The following is a 14,312-nucleotide window of genomic DNA, read 5'->3' on the forward strand; positions in this document are numbered from 1 at the left end:
CCCTGCTCCTGCCAACCTAGCAGTTTGAAAGCACGTCAAAGTGCAAGTAGATAAATAGGTGCCACTCCGGCGGGAAGGTAAACGGTGTTTCCGTGCGCTGCTCTGGTTCGCCAGAAACGGCTTAGTCATGCTGGCCACATGACCCGGAAGCTGTACGCTGGCTCCCTCGGCCAAGAAAGCGAGATGAGCGCCGCAACCCCAGAGTCGGTCACAACTGGACCTAATGGTCAGGGGTCCCTTTACCTTTTTAAAAAGTAATACTTTGCAAAAAACCCAAAAAATCTTACATTGTCAGCTTTGATCAAATTGAAAAGGATAGGATTACTTGAGGATATTAAGGATGGAAGAGCAAGACACCAAGAAATAGAAGCTGCCTCTGGATATGAATCACTGAACAGATAGATAGTAATCAAATTACAACCAGTACTGCATAAGGACACACTATTGGAGATAATCTGCTGTTTAATGTTGGTAGTGCTATAGAACATCCATGAGATGTTTCCTTTTGGGTTATCTTGATGTTCAAGGAATAGCACATCAATGATTTTTTTTTTACTCTAACTGAAAATGAACCGAAGCTGCGGCAGGAAGGGATTTTAAATAGATAGTGATGTTGAGAGATGTGATCCTTTGAGGCTTAAAATTTGTGTATGTGTGTGTATGTGTGTGTGCAACAGTGTACAGTGGTGCCCCGCAAGACGAATGCCTCGCAAGACGGAAAACTCGCTAGACGAAAGGGTTTTCCGTTTTTTGAGCTGCTTCGCAAGACGAATTTCCCTATGGGCTTGCTTCGCAAGACGAAAACGTCTTGCAAGTTTGTTTCCTTTTTCTTAACACCGTTAATACAGTTGCGACTTGACTTCGAGGAGCAACTCATAGAACGCAGTGTACATAGTAGCCTTTTTTGAGGTTTTTAAAGACTTTGGTGATTTTTGAAGCTTTTCCAAAACTTCTTTTGCAGCCATTTGGTAAGTTAAGCTTTTAAAACTTTTTTGGGGGGTTTTGGATTTTGGGTTGGGGTGTTTGGAATTCAAGGACTTGGTGTTGGGGAGGGGTTTGCAAGAATCTGGAAGCTTGTGTGTTTTTTTCTGCATTTTAATGATTTTTTGTGACCATTGGGGCACTCTGCTGTTTTTTTTAAAAAAAATCTGGATTTGAATTTCTGTGTGCTGGGTGGCTGGGGGAACAGTTGGGGAGGGGTTTGCAAGAATCTGGAAGCTTGTGGTTTTTTTCCTGCATTTTTATGATTTTCTGTGACCATTGGGCCACTCTGCTGTTTTTTAAAAAAATTTCTGGGTTTGACTTTTGAAATGCTCTTTACAGTATGTGTGACTTTAAAGAGCACTTAATAAACTCTTGTTGTACCAAATTTGGCTTTGTTTGGACTTTTTTTGACCATAGGAACGCATTAATTGATTTTCAATGCATTCCTATGGGATTTTGTGCTTCACAAGACGAAAAATTCGCTAGACGAAAAAATTCGCGGAACGAATTAATTTCGTCTTGCGAGGCACCACTGTACTAGTGTTAAAAAGAAGGGAGAGCAAGACCCTGTTTTCTGGAAGATTTTTATTCTTAAAAAAAGTTTTGTTGCACAAAAGAGTTGAATATGTTTCCCATCTTCCGCAGGAATGCTATTTTAATAAAAAGTGGGTAAAAAAATCCACAGTGCTGCTGCATGCCTCTGGGGGGGGGGGAAGCACAATAATAAAATATGAAAACTCAAAAAAGAAATCATTTTCTTCTGGGAAAGCTTTATTTGTTGTTTTAATTGTTTTTCTTGCTATAGCACTGGAACATTTCATTCATCCGGAAGAAAAATAACCCCCACCCAACTTAAATGCTTTACTTACTTAAAAAAAAAAAATATTACTTGCTTTTGAATTCATTCTCACTGGGCAACCCTAAGCCAGCCACTGTCTATCAGCTTAATGCTTGTTTGTGAATATAGAATGGCTTATTCTCCTTGGATACATGTGTAATAAATGGTAAAATTAGGGCAAGAAGTGTTCTTGAGGGATACAAAAATCTCCTTGGAAAAACTTCCTAATATTAGGTATTTCTTTCCTCTTCCCTGCTCTGATCTTCTGCTGCCATTGGCGCCATTTTTTACAGCCAATTTTTCTTTCTCTGTTTGACCTTACCCAATTTGTGGTGAATGTGAAGATGTCATGCATGGCATTATGCAGTCATGCAGTCATTCAGATTTGGCTATTGGGCTATGTCATGACGATGTAACAAAGGACAAATGAAGCCAGTTGCTCAATGTTTAAAAAGGAAATAGAGGGTCCTCATCATCAGTGGGAGTCAATTGCACTTCATGATAGACTGAAGTGTCATGACAGCAGTTATGGTGTGGCGTTAAATCATCTCCTTCATCTTCCTTTTTGGTGGAGATTTCTGAAACGAGGATTGCATGCTCAGAAGCAAACCTTAGAACAAAGCTGTCATTTACTCTTTGCAAATTTCTGTCACAGATTATAGAACGATCTGTCATTGGTGCAAAGGTGTGCCAGTTTTGCTTGCCTTTCTAAAAACTTTTGACCTGTTCTCAGGTACATTATGACTTTGGACTGAGGAATATATTGTCAGTGTTGCGGACCTTGGGAGCTGCCAAAAGGTCAAACCCTGATGACACGGAATCCACTATCGTCATGCGTGTGTTGAGAGACATGAATCTTTCTAAGCTGGTAAGTTTGCCATAGATGTACCTGTGCGCTAAAAATGTTTTGGAGGTCTTTCATCAGGTGACCCAATCCTCAAAGATTAATTTCTTAAAATTATAGAATTGTAGAGTTGGAAGGGATCCTGTGTGCCATCTAGCCAAAGTCCTACCATGCAAGAATCTCAACACATGGCCCCCATCCAATTTGAAACCATACTGGACCCTGCTTAGCTTTGCAAGTGTGCTATCAGATACATTGCAGTACCACTAGTGGAGCAAGACTGGGTATCAGCTGTTGCTGGTGTTTGGTATGCCCTACCTCCCTGACATTTCTGGAGCCACCTTGGGCTGGAAACTGGCAAGTGATTCTGGGAATGAGCACCAGGAATTTTAGGGCTTCCTGGATATGGACCAACCTGGTGAAGAGAGGCTATGGTAGTATGGGAAGCCAGACATCCAGAGGTACAGTGGTACCTTGGTTTAAGAACAGCTTAGTTTATGAATGGGACGCGGGTGGCGCTGTGGGTTAAACCACAGAGCCTAGGACTTGCCAATCAGACGATCGGCAGTTTGAATCCCTGCGACGGGGTGAGCTCCCATTGCTTGGTCCCTGCTCCTGCCAACCTAGCAGTTCGAAAGCACATCAAAGTGCAAGTAGATAAATAGGTACCGCTCTGGTGGGAAGGTAAACGGCGTTTCTGTGCGCTGCTCTGGTTCGCCAGAAGCGGCTTAGTCATGCTGGCCACATGACCTGGAAGCTGTACGCTGGCTCCCTTGGCCAATAAAGTGAGATGAGCGCCGCAACCCCAGACTCGGTCACGACTGGACCTAATGGTCAGGGGTCTCTTTACCTTTACCTTACCCTCTCATGAGTCGTTGGAAAGGACTTTGAAGTGCTTCTCTTCCCAGAATCCAAGGAAGGGCTTTCTCTGTTATGAAATGCTATTTCCAGGGAAGTTGGTCTGGTGCCTGCTCAGTGTCCTCCTGGTGCCAGGTGAAAAAGGTCTTCTGACTTCTGCAAGCCTTTCAAAATGATGGCTTGAGTTTTGAGGCTTTATTCCATTTCTGCGATTTTATTCAGGGTCCCCTCCCCCCCTCCCTTGGCCTTGCGGCTTTTGATAACATTGTTTTCAAGGCATATTTTATGTTTTATTGTTAATATGCTTATTTGTGCTAGTTGCCTTGGTAGTAGCAATTCTGCAGGCGGCATAGCAAGTGAGTGAATGAATACATTGTGCAAATTCAGTCTTTGGTCTGTTGGAAAGCTGAATGGAGAAATAGGTTGGAATAATCAATGCAGCAAGCTTTTCTTAGGCAATTCCTTTGTCTTAATTTGTGCTTCCAAAATAACTTACGTAACAGCTGGCTACTTATCCTCTGATTTGCTTAAGCAGCTGTGAATATTAAACCCATTGTTCTATTGATAAGGAAGCATTTTTCTATCTTTTCTAGACTTCTTTACCTTTCCCTTCCTCCTTCGCTGCCACCAAATGGCAGCTCCTGAAACTCAGTTTTTCACTCACAATACACCCATCCTTGTGTCCGTGTTGGTGTTGTCAATGAGATGAGTGACAGCCAATAGAATATGTTTTGAGAAAGAGTGCAAAGTGCTGGATCTAAGTGTTACAGATATAAAATATGTATTTATAGCATTGGTACCCTGCTCTCCCTCCCTCCCTCCCCCCCTGTCACACACAGAGTTCCAATCCTTAGGCTTACAATTCTAAAGACAGCACAAAAGGAAAAAGGAACAAGGAGGGAAGAGGGGGGTGTAGAAATAACGCAAATGGCACGGGAGTTGATGATGGAAGCGAGCTGTGTAGGAGCAAGCTAGCTTTGAGCTATGCAGAGCCTCTTTTTATTAGCAAGATATGCAAAACCAGCAACATACATTCAGGGCTTTGCCTTTTGTTGTTGTTTAGTCGTTTAGTTGTGTCCGACTCTTCGTGTCCCCATGGACCAGAGCACGCCAGGCACTCCTGTCTTCCACTGCCTCCCGCAGTTTGGTCAAACTCATGTTGGTAGCTTCTAGAACACTGTCCAACCATCTCGTCCTCTGTCGTCCCCTTCTCCTTGTGCCCTCCATCTTTCCCAACATCAGGTTCTTTTCCAGGGAGTCTTCTCTTCTCATGAGGTGGCCAAAGTATTGGAGCCTCAGCTTCAGGATCTGTCCTTCCAGTGAGCACTCAGGGCTGATTTCCTTCAGAATGGATAGGTTGGATCTTCTTGCAGTCCATGGGACTCTCAAGAGTCTCCTCCAGCACCATAATTCAATGCATGCTTTGTCCTTTACATTTATCCAATCCCGAGCCTCCTGGGTGTTGCCTAGTTATCTACGCAACTTGCTCCATCACGCCATGTTTCCATTGCACGGAACACTGCTGAGGAGACAAAAGGTCAACGAGTGGGCATGGGAGCTAGACAAGCTGTGGCTTGTCTTATGCTGCAGGGGAGGGTGTGCCCTCACCCTGAGATCCATCCCTACAGGGGAGAATTCTGAAAGTTAAACAGCAGTTCTAATAATGACCAGGTGGAATGGAAACAGGGCAAAGGCAGAAGGCACCAATGGAACTGGTCTTGCGGCAGGGCTGATGAAATGAGACAGCCTGATGGAATGTCTGCTTCCAGGTGACAGCTGAGCTAGATGAGGCCTGATGCAGAAGACCTTTCAGTAATAGGGTTGCTGTATCACAAGCTTCCAGACCTCTTCATTTAATGCCTCTGGATGCCGTCATTTTCAGATATTTCCCTTACCTTGTCTGCTTTATTTTTTCTTGCACTGTCCTTCCTCTTGCCTATCAATGCCCTCCCCTTTCCCCCCCTCTCCAGGCTGATTAGACTGGAAACTGCGTCTTATCTTTGCCAATATGTTAGGCATATTGGTGAGTTGACGCTCTCCTGTGCGGTACAAAATAGTGGATTTGGCAACACATTATTATGAAGGATCTTAATGAAGCTAAGCATTGCGTTACAGAAAGCAATACCTTTTCTATTGACATTTCTGTGTTGCTTTGGCAGATCGATGAAGACGAGCCCTTATTTCTGAGTCTGATTGAAGACCTTTTCCCAAGTATTCAACTTGACAAGGCAGGCTATCCTGAGCTCGAAGCTGCTATTAGCAAACAGGTAATGATTACAAATGTTTACATACTGCTTCTTCGGCTGGACAAAAGACATTGGCTCAACGAATGAATCCCTTGGGAGGGGAAAAACTTGAATTCCCAACACAAAAAAATTAAATTGAGTGGGTGCTTTGTTGAAAGCATGAATAAAAATCCCAGGCAGTGTTTTCTTCACTTTGGATTAAGGTAAAGGTAAAGGGACCCCTGACCATTAGGTCCAGTCGTGACCGACTCTGGGGTGGCAGCGCTCATCTCGCTTTATTGGCCGAGGGAGCTGGCGTACAGCTTCTGGGTCGTGTGGCCAGCATGACTAAGCTGCTTCTGGCGAAACACAGCAGTGCATGGAAATGCCGTTTACCTTCCCGCCGGAGCGGTACCTATTTATCTACTTGCACTTTGACGTGCTTTCGAACTGCTAGGTTGGCAGGAGCAGGGACCGAGCAACGGGAGCTCACCCCGTCGCGGGGATTCGAACCGCCAATCTTCTGATTGGCAAGTCCTAGGCTCTGTGGTTTAGCCCACAGCGCCACCCGCGTCCCTTCACTTTGGATTATAAATGAATATTCAAAATGGGCTATGTTTTGAGGACATGCACACACACAGTCTCTTTCTTCTTCTCCCCTGATCACACACCCAGTCTCTCATACTCATACACAACATCATGCTAGAAAATGAGAAAATAGCATGCTCTTGCCCCTAGGAATATCAGAGAATTCTGATGGCAGTGGGAGCAGAAATGCCTGATGTTCGCCTATTTATCCCAGGTCCAAAATGGGCATGAGTCCAACAAATATGAGTATTTGTTGTTGTTGCTTTATGTGCACAAACAATTGAATTGATTACATCCCTCTTCTATTTGTATTGTGTCTCCTTTGCACGGAAATGAACAGAGTGGAAGAATTTAATGACAATGTAATGATGTGATTGCTTACATTGGGCCAGTTATTCGATTTTGCCGCAGCAGACAGTGAGTCTAATAGCATAGCTCTGAATGCAAGGCAAGCTGTGGTGGAATGGAAGCGGTGTTGCATGGGAGAAAAGAAGGCGAATGGAAAAGGATGCCATCTTAAATTCCTACTTGCACCTCATGCGTACCACATTCCCCCCCCCTTGCTTAGTGAAGATTCAAGTGTTGCCAGATCGTATTTTGTATCAGGGTCTGAAACTTCTAATTAACGTTATTTAAATAACCCTTAAAGCCAATACAGGTGGACTTGTAAAAGGCTAAAAGAGTATTGGAAAAGAATCCATAATGAATTGAAAAAAAATGTTTGAAAGTACTTCCCCTCAAAAATCCAGAGTCCTTTGTGCTAGGGAATAATTCAGACTGAAATTCCCAGGTGTCAAAAAAGGTTATGTATGTATGCCAATACAGCGGCCCGTGTTTTGTTAGCTCAAAAATGGAAAATGAGCAAAAGAAGAAGAATAGCAACTTAAGCTGACAGAATATGTGCAGCTTGCAGACTTAACATATAGAATAAGAGAACAAGGAGAACACATGCTTAGAGAAGATTGGAAAATGTTTATTGAATATATGGGAAAAAACTGTGTACATTTGAAAACGTAGGCAGCATTAAGATAAATTCAACAATGTACATAAGTTTTGATGGATGTAATATTGAATGGTTTAGTTTATGTGAAATATGCAGGGATTTATGATAGGCAAAATGAACCACGGAAAGAGAAGAAGGGAAGTCATTCATATTTTAAGGATGCTTGAATGAGTATTCTAAATTGCAAAACAGAAAATGTAATAAAAAATTATACAAAAAAAGAGAGAAACTTATAATTAAGGCTGCAATCCTGTCCTCACCAATTGAGGGTTTCCTGGTTTGGCAGAAGCCCTGCCTGCTGGGCTAGCAGATTTGCCAGTGGAAATGCCTGAATATGGCGGTGGAACCCTCTGCTGGTGTAGATAAACCCCACTGGTGAATATAAACTGGCAGAATGGCTAAGAAAAGGGCTGAGTCATGGACAGAGGGGGAGACACATACGCTACCACCAGATACGCTACCAGACCCTAGTGATGGTGCAACTTTTCAGCATCTCTGCATCTGACACAAAGAGTTTCCCTCTCATTGAATTCAATGGAAATGTCTGCCAATGAGCTGCGTAGATGGAGCAGTCAGTCACAATATGATTCTTGGTGATCACGACAGGTTGAAGAGGCTGGCTTAATTAACCACCCCCCGTGGAGACTGAAAGTTATCCAGCTGTTTGAGACGCAAAGGGTGAGGCATGGCATGATGGCTTTGGGTCCCAGTGGTGCAGGGAAAACAACATGCATCCACACACTGATGAAATCTATGACAGGTATGCAAAACTCGCTTGATCAGTAAAAACAATGCCTTTTTAAAGGATGTAACTGTGGTAACATTGGGTTAGCCTGAAGAGGTACCTGTTGGATCTCAGTGTTCAAAGGACCCAGTCTTACTCAACTAAAACATATTGCATCTTGAGACCCCAAGCCAGACCCCCATGAAATTGTTAGGATATTTCCGTTCCACCTTAAAAGGGAGCAGGCTTTGTGAGTCACAGAGTCTGCGTATTTCCTGTTCACAGGATTTTTATGTTTTCAGTTGCTTTCGTTTCCTGTTCTTGTTGCCTGAACATACCGATGCAGGCGGTCATGGTTTCTTTGTTCTGACCAACGCTGAATAAACTGTAAATATGCTCTCCTGCTGTGCATCTTTTGCTGTGTGAATTCTGCTGATAGAGTGTGCACCAGCCTAAGAATGTGGCAATCTATTCTTGAGGCTTCGTGTCGCTGATTGCTGATACTGCGTGTCTACGGGAGGTCGATGGATGTCCGGCAGCCGGCTTGAGGGCTATGATGGACTTTGCCTCCCTGGCAGTATCCCAACAGAAATAACTACACACGGACACAGAATTAAGGTTGATGGGTAACATTAAGGCCACAACTTTATTGATTGCAAATTAAACATGAGTGGTATTGGCATAGACATTGGCTGAAGACTATAACGGACTACTGCCCCAGTTGACAGAGTCTATGTAGGTAAAACCATCGGGGCAGCAACATCAGGGTTTTGACTGACAGAAGCTTACCGCGAGGTTCCTGTGATGCTGGCACGACCCTAGCCCATCAAGGGGATTTTGGACGAGATCCGGGACCCCCAGGTTCCTTTAACGGAATGCCTTTTGATCATTGAGGGGCAGGTGATGGCCACACGTCCCCTCCACACACAAAATTAAGCCAATGCCTAACCGCCAAACCTGGAAAGTTGTGACGATTGCCAAGGGGGGTAGCAAAAAACCAAGTGCCCAGCGCCCATTTGCCAAATGGATAAAAATTCCTACCCAGCCCCTGTCCCAAGACAGGCAACTCACACATAGTCCAAAGCAAAGCCAAGAACCTACACTAAGGGCGGGAGGGCGGGTGTTCAGCAGTGGCAATCAAGTGCCAAGGACACACTTGCACTGATGCTTATATAATTCCTTAACCACCCTCACCCCTTCCCCAATTGGCTGTGACCCATGATGCCTATTTAGAGAAATGAAACTTAGACCTAGAAACAAAACCTACAGTCAGGGGTCTGTCCAGCGGCCCCGTCTCAAGAAGGACCACCTTCTGAGGACGATCCCATTTTTAAACAGTGTAGAGACAGATTCTGAAGATGCTGAGTTTTCTTTGTTTTGGGGAATTGTGATGACATGGTAGTGACAGACGGTGTTAGAAGAGAGTTACTATGGTAGCAGCAGAATCTAAACAGATCGTTGTTACTAAGGATTTTGTGGTACCCTGCGAAGGGTAGCAATGAATGGAAGATGGGAAGAAAGCTGAGGAACTTTTGTATTGTGGGATACCAGTATTTTTTCTTTAAAAATGCCAGATTTCAAATATAATAGTTTTCCCATTGGCGAACTACCAGTAAATAGTCAATGTTGGACATTAGCGCTTACCTAAATGTCTGGTTTTGGATAGGTTGGCTTAGCTAACTCTGAGATGAGTTAGATGGTATGTTAAATTCAAAGGATGTTAACCTTGGGGAGAGGAAAGGATGGCAACTTAATGTTGATGCAGTTTCCTCCAGGGCCACCTCTGTGGGTAGCTAGGGTTGCCAATAAAACAACGGGCACATGCTCATTACTGGGAAAGTGGTGTTTTTCCCTATGGAAGACTCCTCTCCCCGAAAGAAGTACTCAGAATCTGTGATGAAGCCTGCAAGAGATAAACTCTGGGGTGGAAAGCAGAAGGAAAGGGAGGAGACTTAGCTAGGCACATAGGCAAACCACTGGTTCATTTAGATCAATATTCTCTATACTGGCGGGCAGCAGTGCTCCTGGATTTCAGAAATCAGTATTAAGTACAGTATATAGGTGATACACTTAAAAGCCTGAGCATATAAATGCAGGGTGTAAACCTAACTTTTGGAAGCCAGCATAATTTGTGCTGGCTTAAGCTAAAATGGCATAAAGTGTGCTAGATTTCTCTGTTCAAGAGTGAGACTCTGGCCACTTGCGCCAGCCCAGACCTGGAAGAGAGAAAACAAGCCTTTAAAATAGAGTTTGACTTACACCATTCTTTTTGCCAGTGTAAGTTTTGCCAGGTCACGTGATTGAGCTGAATGGAGTTACGATCCAGTGTAATGCTATTTTCTGGTACCTGAAATCATCTTCTTCTTCTTCTTCTTCTTCTTCTTCTTCTTCTTCTTCTTCTTCTTCCTCCTATTCCTCTTCCTCTTCCTCTTCCTCTTCCTCTTCCTCTTCCTCTTCCTCTTCCTCTTCCTCTTCCTCTTCCATTTTGAAACTTCTACAGACTGTGGGCAGCCTCATCGTGAAATGAGAATGAATCCGAAGGCCATCACTGCACCACAGATGTTTGGACGCCTCGATGTCGCAACTAATGACTGGACAGATGGGATTTTTTCCACTCTTTGGAGGAAAACATTGAGAGCTAAGAAAGGTACTTAAAACCTCAGTGCTTTTAAAGATGGATGGGAACCTTTTACAAAGTATTTAAAGATGCAAGAAAGTGAATTGGACTCCTTGGCAGGTTTTGAATAAACACTCACAAACTTTTTATTGATAATAACCAGTTAGATAAATTAAGGATCTATACAATTTTGTAACATGAAGAGAATTGCATTTATAGAGAAACCAGAGATTGGAACTGAGGGAAGTCAGGGTGGGGTGGGGAGGGTGGGTTGTTTTATGGGAGGGAGGGGGGAGGGAGAAAAATGGGGGGGAATTAAGGATGATATGTTTCAAGATAATATGTTTTGTTTAAATTCCTAATAAAAAAATTATTAAAAACAAAACCAAAACGAAAACCTCAGTGCTGAACTTTAAATCAGGGACCAGGTAATCTGCAATACTCTAGTTGTTGCTCAACCACAGTTCCTCTCCACCTTGGCCGATGGGCCATTCTGGCTGCAGTTGATGGGAGCTGGAGTCCAATACATGTGGAGGGGCCAGGGTTCCCCACATCCCACCCTAGAGAAAGACCATCAGCTACTCATAACAACATAAGAAGAGTCTGCTGGATGCGGCCAATGGCTCCTGAAGCCCAGCATCCAGTTCTCACAGGGGCCAAGGGGCCTGTGGGAAACCAGCGAGCAGGAGCTGAGCACAAGAGCTCTCTCTGCTCCCGTGGCTTCCGGCACTTGGTGTTCAGAAGCATAACTACCATGACTAGTACCCACTGGTGGCTTCTCATGATTTGTCCAGTCCTCTTTTAAGTTAATTATTTGTCCAGTCCTCTTTTAAAAAGGGACACGGGTGGCACTGTGGGTTAAACCACAGAGCCTAGGACTTGCTGATCAGAAGGTTGGCGGTTCGAATCCCCGCGACAGGGTGAGCTCCCATTGCTCTATCCCTGCTCCTGCCAACCTAGCAGTTCGAAAGCACATCAAAGTGCAAGTAGATAAATAGGTACCGCTCCGGCGGGAAGGTAAACGGCATTTCCGTGTGCTGCTCTGGTTCGCCAGAAGCAGCTTAGTCATGCTGGCCACATGACCCGGAAGCTGTACGCCGGCTCCCTCGGCCAATAAAGTGAGATGAGCGCTGCAACCCCAGAGTCGGCCACCACTGCACCTAATGGTCAGGGGTCCTTTACCTTTACTTACCTCTTTTAAAGCCATTCAAGTTACTGACCATCACTGACTCCTGTGGGAGAGAATTCCATAGTTGTTGTTGTTTTGTTGTTGTTTAGTCGTTTAGTTGTATCCCACTCTTCGTGACCCCATGGACCAGAGCACGACAGGCACTCCTGTCTTCTACTGCCTCCCGCAGTTTGGTCAAACTCATTTTAGTAGCTTCAAGAACACTATCCAACCATCTTGTCCTCTGTCATCCCCTTCTCCTTGTGCCCTCAATCTTTCCCACCATCAGGGTCTTTTCCAGGGAGTCTTCTCTTCTCATGAGGTGGCCAAAGTACTGGAGCCTCAGCTTCAGGATCTGTCCTTCCAGTGACCACTCAGGGCTGATTTCCTTAAAAAATTGTTGTTGTTATTAGTATTTATTTATTTATTTATTTATTTATTTATTTATACATACATACATACATACATACATACATACATACATACATACATACCCTGCCCATCTGACCGGGTTGCTCTGTATGGAAGTACTTTATATGTTCTGAATCTTCCAAAATGCAGTTTCATTGGACGTTCACAAGTTTCTAGTGTTATCAGAGATGGGAGGAAAAACTTCTTGGTATCCACTTTCTCCATAATTTTATAAACTTCTATCAAGTCACCTCTTACTTGCCTTTTAAGTCCCTTGTGCTGTGGGTTGCTGAGTTTATCTGATTGCTGTGATGTTATGAGCCACAACTATTGTCCTGAGTGCAATACGGTGCTCTTTCCCCTTTGAATAGCCTGCTAGTTTTAGGGTGAGCAATTGCTGCTTCCTTCAAGCTGGGGATAGATTTCCAAGCTATCTAAAGCCTTTTGTGTAAGGTTCCTGAAACTGTATAGCTATCTGGTTGCTGGGGGAAGTTTGGAAAGGAACAGCTTGCACACTTGAATATTTGGCTGAGGAAAGAGAAACTTTAGACTCTCTGGGGGCCAAAGCAGACCTGAAGTTAAACGAAGGCATCTTTGCATATAACATGTATATTTTTTTAAAAATGCAGAAGGCAGCACCTGTTTTTTTTGGGGGGGGGCTTGGGGGGAGGGCTGACAATTAATGGAATCAGAGAAGGGGTGGTGGAAGAGTTATGGTCCTGAAGAAAACACCTCTCCTGAAACTGGCATGGGCTTTTAAGGAGGGAATTCCTCTACGCCAGCAGAAGATGTGTAAGTGAAAATATTAGCTTTCCCCGAATATTTGTAGCTCAGTTGCCACCACACAAGGGTAAGATGGAAGCTGTGTTCATTGCCTCCACCCACTCCATTAAGCTTCCCACTGGCATTGAAGCTTGATGTATGGAAGTGAGAGCTGGACCATAAAGAAGGCTGATTGCCGAAGAATTGATGCTTTTGAATTATGGTGCTGGAGGAGACTCTTGAGAGTCCCATGGACTGCAAGAAGATCAAACCTATCCATTCTGAAGGAAATCAGCCCTGGGTGCTCACTGGAAGGACAGATCGTGAAGCTGAGGCTCCAATACTTTGGCCACCTCATGAGAAGAGAAGACTCCCTGGAAAAGACCCTGATGTTGGGAAAGATGGAGGGCACAAGGAGAAGGGGACGACAGAGGACGAGATGGTTGGATAGTGTTCTCGAAGCTACCAGCATGAGTTTGACCAAACTGCGGGAGGCAGTGGAAGACAGAAGTGCCTGGCGTGCTCTGGTCCATGGGGTCACGAAGAGTCGGACACGACTAAATGACTAAACAACAACAACAACAATCAGGGCTCTAGTGTGGTGGCACCTTTGGAACTCCCTGCCTATTGATACCATTGTACTCCTTTTGGTGCCTGCTATAAAGGTTTTTATTTAGACAACCCTACACAGATATCTGGGGATGCGGGTGGCGCTGTGGGTTAAGCCACAGAGCCTAGGACTCGCTGATCAGAAGGTTGGTGTTTTGAATCCCCGCGACGGGGTGAGCTCCCGTTGCTCGGTCCCTACTCCTGCCAACCTAGCAGTTCGAAAGCACGTCAAAGTGCAAGTAGATAAATAGGTACCGCTCCGGCGGGAAGGTAAATGGCATTTCTGTGCGCTGCTCTGGAAGTTGTACGCCGGCTCCCTTGGCTAATAAAGTGAGATGAGCGCTGCAACCCCAGAGTCGGTCACGACTGGACCTAATGATCAGGGGTCCCTTTACCTTTACACAGATATCTAGAATGGTGGTGTGTGTTTAGCTGATTGCTGATTTTAATTTTCTGTCTGTTTTATTAGTTTTTACTAAGATTTGAATTGTTTGGGCTTTTCTTGTAAACTGCTGTGAGTTTTTACAATCAGGCGGTATATACATTTTATGAAATAATAATAATAATAATAATGATGATAATAATAATAATAATAATAATAATAATAATAATAATAATAATAATAATAATCATGCAGACTTTCCTCCCCACAGCTCATGGAAGGGGCAATAGGGCTGAGAA

The 14,312-nt window shown here is 44.1% G+C and overlaps 1 protein-coding gene across 5 annotated transcripts in view; it reads left to right on the plus strand.

The window, feature by feature from the left end:
• The window catches only part of DNAH5 (dynein axonemal heavy chain 5), a 178,137-nt gene that overhangs the window by 79,029 nt on the left and 84,796 nt on the right, over positions 1-14,312 (plus strand). For all 5 annotated transcript variants that reach the window (XM_053397140.1, XM_053397141.1, XM_053397142.1 and 2 more), the window contains exons 39-42: positions 2,556-2,690; positions 5,684-5,791; positions 7,947-8,100; positions 10,565-10,711. In XM_053397140.1, the coding sequence (XP_053253115.1) occupies positions 2,556-2,690; positions 5,684-5,791; positions 7,947-8,100; positions 10,565-10,711 (544 nt within the window). The remainder of the gene's footprint in view (positions 1-2,555; positions 2,691-5,683; positions 5,792-7,946; positions 8,101-10,564; positions 10,712-14,312) is intronic.

The sequence above is a fragment of the Podarcis raffonei genome, chromosome 7 (genome assembly GCF_027172205.1).
Source record: "Podarcis raffonei isolate rPodRaf1 chromosome 7, rPodRaf1.pri, whole genome shotgun sequence".
In the NCBI taxonomy this organism is placed as follows: domain Eukaryota; kingdom Metazoa; phylum Chordata; class Lepidosauria; order Squamata; family Lacertidae; genus Podarcis; species Podarcis raffonei.